The 10,000-nt window shown below is 37.5% G+C and overlaps 3 protein-coding genes across 4 annotated transcripts in view; 1 reads left to right on the forward strand and 2 right to left on the reverse strand.

Moving 5' to 3' along the window:
- The window catches only part of LOC138026475 (radial spoke head protein 4 homolog A-like), a 12,159-nt gene extending 12,081 nt beyond the window's left edge, over positions 1–78 (reverse strand). Inside the window, exon 1 of the mRNA XM_068873843.1 lies at positions 1–78. This exon is cut by the window's left edge and continues 119 nt beyond it. The gene's annotated coding sequence lies outside the window, so the exon portion shown is untranslated.
- A 110-nt stretch (positions 79–188) lies between these two features.
- The window catches only part of LOC138026473 (uncharacterized), a 10,290-nt gene continuing 478 nt past the window's right edge, over positions 189–10,000 (forward strand). The window contains exons 1-9 of one of the 2 annotated variants that reach the window (XR_011127277.1): positions 198–414; positions 4,039–5,022; positions 5,478–5,571; positions 5,661–5,707; positions 5,911–5,968; positions 6,783–6,943; positions 8,394–8,455; positions 9,220–9,737; positions 9,837–10,000. The exon at positions 9,837–10,000 is cut by the window's right edge and continues 478 nt beyond it. Coding sequence is in view for 1 of the 2 variants with exons in the window: in XM_068873842.1 (XP_068729943.1) it covers positions 303–414; positions 4,039–5,022; positions 5,478–5,571; positions 5,661–5,707; positions 5,911–5,968; positions 6,783–6,943; positions 8,394–8,455; positions 9,220–9,444 (1,743 nt within the window). In the remaining variant the exon portion in view is untranslated. Of the gene's footprint in view, positions 415–4,038; positions 5,023–5,477; positions 5,572–5,660; positions 5,708–5,910; positions 5,969–6,782; positions 6,944–8,393; positions 8,456–9,219 lie in introns of both variants that reach the window. The other variant, XM_068873842.1, reaches the window with a different exon arrangement.
- LOC138026472 (serine/threonine-protein phosphatase 6 regulatory ankyrin repeat subunit B-like) overlaps positions 5,018–10,000 on the reverse strand; it is a 15,616-nt gene continuing 10,633 nt past the window's right edge. The window contains exon 3 of the transcript XR_011127276.1: positions 5,018–5,546. The gene's annotated coding sequence lies outside the window, so the exon portion shown is untranslated. The remainder of the gene's footprint in view (positions 5,547–10,000) is intronic.

The raw sequence follows: 10,000 nt of genomic DNA on the forward strand, positions 1-10,000 counted from the left end.
GGAGTAATTCTCGCAGTAAAACCTCTGTGTGACTTCGTTCCAAACTTATTCGACCGCCATAGAGGTTTGTGTTGCTATGGTAACGTTAGACTTACAAGTCAATATTTTCTCGAGAAAACTCGGAAATACGATTTTTGTGTTCATGAATAATCGGAGTAATCTCATCACCAGGTTTCCTGCGAAGTCGCCGAGAAGATTCATTTCATGTTTACAATACCGGACATTCGATGTGTGAAGAGAATGAAATTGCTCAACTGTTGGTAAAACGCCAGATGTGGACTTTTAGTTCCTGAATACGGAGAATGAAGATGCCTTTTGTATCGAAGTATTTCTTAAAGAAGAAAGGAAAGGGATTGAAGCAACGTCTTCAAGGAAAATACAGAAAGCGCGAAAACACAACTGAAATTCTCGAAGGTAGGCAAAGCCTAAGCTTAACTTAAATCTTTGAACCGGAAATTATATGTAAGAGGTATTTTTTCATTTTATCGTATTCTGATCGATTGGCTTTTCGTGTTAGCGAGGATTGAATATAACGTGGGACACTTTACTTAAATTCTCTCTGGATTTCATATGCATAGCGAAGTTTCTCTATATGTTTGCAGCGTATGATTAGAGCACACCGCGCCAAATTCTTTCATTTAAGTAAATTTACCGAACGGCAATATACTAACCAGGTCAAGTGTATTGCATACTCGAAATTGTTGTTTCAGGAAAGTGTTAATGAAATTGCATTTTCTTAAGGATCGAACATGGCATTTCAGACGGTGATACAGCAGGTTGTCTTCAACCATTTTTCGCCACACACGTACATTTATCAGTTTTGTGACATTTTAGGAACGTTAATCTCCACAGAGAACATTTCAAGTTAAATGCCTGTCAAAATTATCATACTCAATTTATACGGTCATGAAATTTCTTGAATAGTATTGTTTTCCTGTTGACGCAAGGGAGTTCACAATAAGCTTAAATTACTGAGTAAAGAACTGATAAACGTAATGTCAGATTCTATTCGTGAATTATGTTTCAAATATGCATGCATTGTGAGTTTTCTCTTGTGTTTTCGAAGGTTTAACATGAAAATTGGGCAGCACGTGAAACGGGGTGGGGTGGAAGTTAATCATTAAGGGTTGTGTGATGAAGTATATGCTTTGGGAGACAGACTAATAATTGTCGAATTAGGATTTTGAGTTGGATTTTCGAGTTGGTCATTGTAAAATTAATGCAGACTGCGGACCAGGGGTAAAATGCAGGCTAAGGTTATAATGTAAATGTTGAAAAAGCCCAAACCCTTTAGAAGTGGTAACCTTAGGCCTAACTAAGCAGAAAACAATATTATTAGATATAGATTCTGATGAAATGTATACCAGGATTTCTCCTTTTACTAAAAATCATATCTTCACCGCATGCAGTGAACATATCTTTTATCTTTCACACGTGAGAATATAGGTGTCAGTAATGAACACAATTAGCCAATAAAACGCGAGCTTCCCTTTCACTGAAAGATACTTTTGTGCTTTAATATAATTCTTCTCTACTACATTAACATTTTTATTGCAAAATTTTACATTGTCATGATTTGTTTTTCATAACTTTCCTATCTTGTTTCATGTTACACAACATTTGTGTTTTAGCGGTTGGTGACCACTTTTTCATCATTTTGAAAATGAGTAAAATAAGTTGTTTTAAAATTACCTGGACATTTTAGCACAAGAAGATAAAATTCGTATCCCCATGTGGCCATGTAATATCCTCTAGTTTATGCTTAACTGTTAGCGATTTTAAAGGGCTTGGGCTTTTTCAACAGTTACATTATAACCTTTAGTCTACATTTTACCCCTGGTCTGCACTGTGCATTTTACACTGACCAACTCAAAATTCTAACTGGAAAATCCAACTTGAAATCCAACTCAAAAATCCAACTCAAAGTCCAACTCAAAGTCCAACTCGAAAACTTAAATGTGTGGGAACAGAAAATATCCATACCCCCACCACGGAAGATCACTGGAAATTCCGAGGGAGAGGGGGGGTTAAAGGGCAGTATTTTCGGAGAGGTAGGGGGGTTTCGTGGGAAGCTTCTTTTCCAAAGGGTCACGAACCACGTACAAAACATTGAAAGCAACATACGATCGATCTGAAGCACAAAAACATACGTACGTTGTTTTGAAAACAAAAGTCAGTTTTGAGATAAAGTTAACATTATTAGCTTCAATGTTTCTGTTTTTCTTTGAGTTAGCTAGCGCTACAATCTCCCGAAGCTAAGAACAATGTGTTTTTCATTTGGAACAAATTCAACTGAAACATTTAAAATGGTGATCTCAACTGGAGTCTCTCGTCCCCAGACTTTCAGCTTTGTCTCTTTTTCGTCCAACCAACACTTCTGTTCACTTGAGTATCGCTTTTCGCTACCTTCACATGCTGTAAACACATTTTTGATAGGATTCATGTTTTACTGGAGGTAGTGTCTCATTGAAAATGCGATAAGATGCAAGTTCCCACCATCTCAACGCTTGCATGCAATTTTTTATTTTTATTTTTGTGGGTGGCATTTAGACCGCGGACAGGAACCGGGAGTCAAGTTTTCTCTTCTTTGAGTAAACGCAATTGCGGCCTCGGGAAACGATTGTTGAGGTTTAGTTCGTTATGTCAAACTGGACTTTCACTACTCATTGGAGGAAGTAAATCGTGCCAAAAACAATAACAGTTGCCCTCTGGATTCCATCTGTGGCTCAAAGGCAAGCAACAGTGAGGCAGGGTGTCATTTACCGGCGAGAATGACTGCTGGAGAGTCAGTAAATTGTAAGGCTGCACTTAAATCGCCATATCTAAGTTTACAAATATGATGGATTATTTTGGCGTTAATAATATTCTTCGTAAAACAATCGCCTTTGTGACGATGTTCACGAAACCTACTGCGTCAGCATGTGTGGTCCCTAAATAAGAAACAACCCGAATTCGAAGAAACTGACAAAAATAATGTGTAGAAAAAGGAACGTTGTAAGTTTCTGTTTTATTTACTATCGTTTGCAAAGTTGTTTAAGCGAAGTTGTTTAAATGTTCTCATCGAAGTTTGCACAGAAACGTGAAACAGTCGACGTGCAACCCAAATGTTTAAGCTTTGCAAAGTTGCATGATGGCGAAGAAGCTAAAAGTTTAGCCAGATAATGAGCTTAACAAAGCGTTATATCTTTATAAAAGTTAACCTTAATGTTTACACTGTTGTAATAAAATTCTACCGTATTTATGTAACTAATTCGCTTTCTTTTTTATAAGTACAAAAATTCTGGAAATTCCTGAGGGGAGGGGGGGGTCATCAAAGACCCCCCCTGGAATGGAAAATCCTGGAGGGAAGGGGGGGGGTGCAAATCAAAAAGTCGTCTGTGGTGGGGGTATGGATATTTTCTGGAACCACACAATCCTAACTCTGTAAATAGACAACCTCGTGCTTTGACACTTAAAAGCATTGCAGAATAACTACATTTGATAAATTTGACGCTTTTGTGTTACATTTGATGTACTCAATAGATCATATGTGTATATATATGTATATTTTTATGTATTTATCTTGTAAAAGGAGAGCATTCCACATTTTCGTCAAACTCTTCCGAACTGCACTGGAGGAAATGCCTTCTTTGGTAGACCAATAATTTTTTGTTTCCAAGGGGCTCAGGGAGCATGTTGAAGAGAAAATTTAAGAGAGGATTAAAAAGAAGAACTTTTTGTTCCCCACTTTCTTGGACTTTCTTGGGATGGGATTGGTCGCAATTCACAAACAATTTCCATCACAAAGGCTATTTTTTTAAAGCCAAATCCTCCAAAGACTTGGATTTCAATATTATTATAAAAAGCCTTGGTAAAATCTGTAATCAGCATTTTGTTTATGGAAATCTGGAAATCCAGAGTGAGATTTGATATTGGACCCACCCCAGAAGATGCAGTTAAAAGTTAAATTGGCAATGTTGGAATTTACGAAGACTCATTTTCAGATCAGTAACAAGTGGTCATGCCTGTGTGACTAGCTACTATTTTGTTCCTTCCTAGAACGTTTGAAGAGATGTACTTCCACCCCTTGCATCAATGCTGTTTCAGAAGTGGAATGTTCACAGTCGTATTTGTCAGACTGCACTACAGAAAATGCTGGAATTTTGATGGTTACACAGGATCATAATCCAAATAGAATGCCAAGTGCCAACCCTGTGCATCTTGATCCAGGAGATACAAGTGATCAAATCTCACAAACAAGTTCTGATAATGGGAGAATTAACAATGTGAATGAGCTCTTACACAGACTGCGGTTAAATGCCGATTCATCTTGTCAGGCATGCAATGTGAATCAGACCTCTGCAGAAGTTGAGAAAATGAGTTATCGAAATCCTCCACCTTACCCAGAACAAATGGAACAGAAAATTTCAATCCCACTGCAGAATTATCGGAATCCACCGCCTTATAAAGAGCCTGTGGATAGTATAGACAGCACAAGATTTTTTGGGCAAGGTGGTCCTATTGGCAAGAATTACAGTGCATATTACAGCCTTGAGGAAAGCTATCGACGTCCTCCTTCATATGGGCATATAGTTGAATCAGATAGATTTTCTCTGAACAGTACAGGGGCAAGGCCTGGAATACCAAAAAAAGCAATCAGTGAATCACTGATTCTAAATCCTAACGGTTACAGCTATGCACAGCATATTTCAAATGGTGTGTCAGGTTTTCATAACAGCAAAGGGTTGTATAGTACAAATAGCCCCAATCCTTTACCACAGAATACACAGGATTCATTGAGTTACAGTGTTTCTTATGGCGACACATACATTTCAGACGCCGGGTCATGTGGTTATGGATTTTACTTTGATCGGGGAACATCTACAAATAATTTGCTTGGTGAGAGTAGAAGTGATGTGTTTTGTGGAGACAATCAAACAACTCCTGGTTCAGGTGGAGGCCAGTCAATCTTTGCTGCACAAACTCACTCAGGGCCTGGCTCACATACTCCATCCTTTTCCATGCACCAAGCTTCTGCTTTTGGTGAGAATTTTATTTTTTCTTTGAAGAAAAACTGAAGAACAAAACCCTAAAATTGATTATGTGTAACCTAAATTAATAGCTCTATCCTTCAGTATACTGGGAAAAATGAGTAGTTGCCAGTCTTGCGCTTGACCTGACGAAACAACATGGCATCCTTGCTGAAAAAAGATCGTTTTCCCATCCACAGTCAAGTGAACCAAGCTTACTTTCATTGCAGCCTACTTTTAATTATAAACCTTCTACTTCAAATTTATTGACAGCCCTGTATGCTGTTGAGAGGCAAGCATGGAACCACTGTTCCCTGCGAATTTGAAATTGCTGTAGAATGTAGTGAAAAGCTTGGGGTTTGATGTTCAATCTATAGTCTGTGACCATACTTGTATTTCATAACATCCAGGTACACTGTGGGATACTTTACACTAAGGCATCCTTTGTTGGTGTTTTGTCTTTTGCAGCATTCAATGGGAGTCAGCTTCATCGGCTGGATCTTTCTCTTCCTCCAGGATTTGAAGTTGCATGGACTCCTGATGGGAGAAAATATTATATAGAGTATGCATTGTCCAACTTTTCATTCATTGTGAGAAGATAGGGTTTCTTTAAATTTATTTTCATTGCAACTGTTGTTTTTTATGTTTCAGTCACAACACTGAAAGCACAGACTGGTGTCATCCACTTGAAAAAGCCGGTAAGTTAAATTCCCACATTTTCAGTGGAGTTTCTGTGCCAGAAAACTTGTGCTTTGGATAAAACACTTGGTACTACCTAATTTCCTTGGAGCCCCCTTTCTTCTGGAAATTTACAGCTGCATAATCTTAGAGTAGAGTTGAAATTATGAGATACATTGTATAAATTCATTTTCAAGAAATAAATAAATTCTGTTCTTTTCAGGTTTGCCAGATGGCTGGGAGAAAATTGAGTCTCCTAATTTTGGAGTTTATTATGTCAAGTATGTTAAGAACTTATTATGTTTATCTTAAAGTTGCCTTTTTATCCAGTAAGTGAGTGAGTGCGTGACTGAACAAGCTACATGGTACCCCTTAAGTCCTAGATGCATTTCATTTGACTTGTATTTTAAGAGAGTAAATAGGCAAAAATAATTAATTAATGGACTGGCAGAATGAAGGATGGTTGATTTTTATTTTTTGTATATTGGTAGTTTTGTGGGACAGTGGTACAGTGTATACTGGTAAGACCAGTTACCTTGCTACATGTCCTGTTCCCAGACTTGTAATTATGTAATGTTTAAAAAACGAGCAGCAGTGTTTTATCGGGTTTAAAACCACGAGGCGTAGCCGAGTGGTTTTTGACCCGATAAAACACGTGCTCCGAGTTTTTTGAACGGCTTCAAAAACATTCCACAAAGAGCATGTCCCCCCCAGAAGACTCAAAACAATGGTTCAAATTGTGAGAGGTGAATATTAGCATAAAGAAAAACAAGCTATGCCTGGAGTGTATTATCAGGTATAAAGCTCATCCACGTGACGTTTTATCGGTGTTTCGATAGGCTGTTAAGCTCATGAATTATTAATGAGTTTTTGAAGTGGATTGAATTTGCTGGTTCTCTACTCCTCTCTTAGAGATTATTCCACAGGTTCTCTGAATTTCTCCTCCCATCAAAAACCTTAATTTGATTTGAGCTTGGTCACCATGACTTTGTAATGTTGATATTTGGCTGTGATTAGATGAAAAGAAAGAGCTTGGTTATGCATACATGTAATTATGGCCCTTAATTACCACTGTTTTGTGATTTTCTTACAAAGCCATAACACTAAGATGACACAGTATGAACATCCAGCCAAGACACAGTTCCTCCAACAACAACATCGGCAAGAGATGTGCTCATCTGAGAATGGGCGGCAAGACTCTCAAGCCATTCCTGCCCAAAATCCATTGGTTCCAGCCAGTCCATACATCAGTGAAGGTAAGCAATCAAGAAACATGTTTGACATTATATTTGATTGGAAAATTAAATAGTATATCATACAAGGCTAAAAACTGTAAAAATAATAAATTCTAAAAACCAAATTAATGTTATCAACTAATTGCGTCATCATCAGGGTTAAAACCAGCAGTTCTGCGATTGTGCATGGTTTTATTCTTGAATAAACTGCATCGTTGCACAGTTGTTTCCATTGGGAATAATATTTTTACGGTTTTTAGCCTTTGATCAGTGCACAATATATGTGTATGTAACTAACATGTCTGACTTGCACAATAACATTATTATTGTTTCTTGGACTTACATTGCCTGTTCGTGACAATTTTATAGTTGACGTTAATAGGGGTGAACGCATGAAAGATAAAAAGATTATTTCTCTTGTAGCTTATTTTGCACGAAGTATGTTTTTCTCACAATTTGTTTTTCAATAATATTTTGCTCAGTGGAAAATTATCAAGTGTAACATAACCTGCCATAAACATAACTTCCAACAGTTTTTTTGTAGCTGCATAGAACAGATCATGCTCTTGAGTGCATCATGGATAATCATGGCAATATGGTGGGAAATTCAAAGGTTTATCTGGAAATTCAAAGCAATTTCATAAATGAAACAAATAAACAAATAAAGCAAATTGTTAAACAAATAAGTGCAAGTTCACAATTGAGATGAACTGGACTTGGTATCTACTCTTTGTAATTCCTAAATATTGCAATTTTGTCTCCATACATTCTCTATAATTTTGTGCCTTTTGGAATTACGGGAAATGTATGGCAGCTAGTGAGAACTTTGTTTAATAAAATAATTTCTACAATAGCCATTCTCTCCAACTTTCTTCTGCCGCACGTTTGAGCACATATCTTCTGTTTTGGAAAATAAAAACCCCACAATTGCACATCGTGAACACTTTTCATCGTTTTGAACTTCCACACAAACTTTTGAATTTGTTTCCATCTTGCCTTGAATACCCATGATGCACTCCAGAGCGTGACCTAGTCAATCACGTTTGATAGAAGCAGTGATTGAAATACGCATTTGAAGTCATTCGATTTTTGAGAGCTACATAATTTGCAAGAAATGTAGCTCCGTGCAATACTTGTTAAGCAGCTTGTTTCACAATATTCAGCTTCCTTTGCAACAACATCTGGAGACAAAAACCGAGGAAAATTAATTGCAAAGCACAACTCTTCCATCAATACGTTACCTATGCTCGAATCACTGCGCCATCCCTCCTTATGTCTTTCTTCTGCCAAGTTTCTGTTTACCCGTGTCTGGCTCATTTACTAACCTCTTCTTGACCTGTATGGTCAAAGTGGTGGGGATGTCTACCGGTATCTTGGTGAATTTCCTGCTAAATTTGTTCGAGTGCTACACATTATTACTGGAATTTCCTTGACAAGTAACCGTAATATTATTGAATTTCATTTTTCGCAGAAATTCCAGAATGGTTGCAGGTTTATGCCAAGGCCTCCCCAGAGTATGACTGTTTTCTTAAGGTAAGACATTGTTTTCAGTTACTTTTCTGCATCAATTTGCATTTGTACATGTAACCTTTGAAGTTGAAACCAATGCAAACTAAATGATGAGAATTGTTATGGTATAGGTTTTTCTTTGGAATGAGTCCTTGAATAGTTAAATTTACGTAAAATAGCTCACATACCGTATGACCTGTAATATGGAAACTGATTGCGTAAAGTGTTGCCAAGCTAGAAAGTTATTGGCTTTAATTTCAAGCATTCAGAATTTAATGAAACTTTACTAAAACAATAGAGATATATGTAACTTAACTATTTCATTCGCGCGTGTTGAATATGGGAATGGTTAATTAGGCAACTTGGCGCGTACGTCGATGGCTAATTACCGGTAGGTAGCTTTTTGCTTCGCGACTATTTCAAACTTTTTAATATGACAAGAGTGTGGTAGTCCCTCAAAAATAACACTGGTCGGAACGGCGCTTAATTTAGGGGAGAAAATGAAAATTTTTCTTCAAGTGCTGACGTTGTTCATAAAACCTTCAATTTGGCTATTCACGTTGCAGTTTTGCTGACGACGGCAAAGAAATGGAAAAAAGTGAAAAACGCACGTGCAGGGTGTGCAAAGTTATTGTTTTTGCCCAGTAAATATGCTAATTTATGACGTTCTCGTTGCCGTCGCCGTTGTCGTTGCTTAAGCTCTCTGGTTATCTCGTATCCAACACACACGCTCATGTTAAGTAACGTCTGTATTCCAAACATTGCCTCTTTTTTGCCTGTTGTTTCAGTGGGATTTATTCAGATATGCCGAGTTGGACTGTTGGCAGACAATGCTGAAGAGATTGTACAAGAAAGAAGCTGAACAAGTTGTGATGCGACATGAGGAGTATAGGCAAGCTCTGCAAAGAGAGCTGGAGATGAAACAAAAAGAACAGCAAGAAGAGGAACGGAGATTAAGCAGCCAAGCTCTCGCAGATCTTGACGAGTTAGATAAAGAACTTGCGAAATACTAACAAATTCTTATGCTTTCAATTAATTTTTTGAACCAGAAAAAAATTGGTTAAAAAAAATCCTGAAAGTTTTCACTAATTAATAAAAATTTTCCTTGACATGATCTGTATAGAGAAAAAAAAAATTGCTACATTCATAATTATTTGAATATGACCGCTTACGATATGTAGTATGCATTAAGTAATGAAACTAGAAGTAAGAAATAACAGTAATAATTATTGCAACAACAATGATACTTTGCATGAATTTCTCATATAATGGGCCTACACTATGTATAGGCGACTGTAACAACCAGGCCCGGGTTGCTCGAAGCATGGTTAGCGCTAACCAGCGTTAAATACCATGGAAACCTATGGGTTTTGATACCTCTTAACCAACGGTTAGCGCTAACCAGGCTTCGAGCAACCGGGCCCTGACCACAATCACGACGCCATATCGTGTAGAACTTCGTATTTTAATGCAAACAACACTTGATCTAGGCACGCAACGCGCACGGAGCTTTGTTGATGCTACGGTGTCTCGTAACTTAAGTTCACGAAATGGAACACTGGAAAAGTC

This window comes from Montipora capricornis, chromosome 12, assembly GCF_036669925.1.
Source record: "Montipora capricornis isolate CH-2021 chromosome 12, ASM3666992v2, whole genome shotgun sequence".
Lineage (NCBI taxonomy): Eukaryota > Metazoa > Cnidaria > Anthozoa > Scleractinia > Acroporidae > Montipora > Montipora capricornis.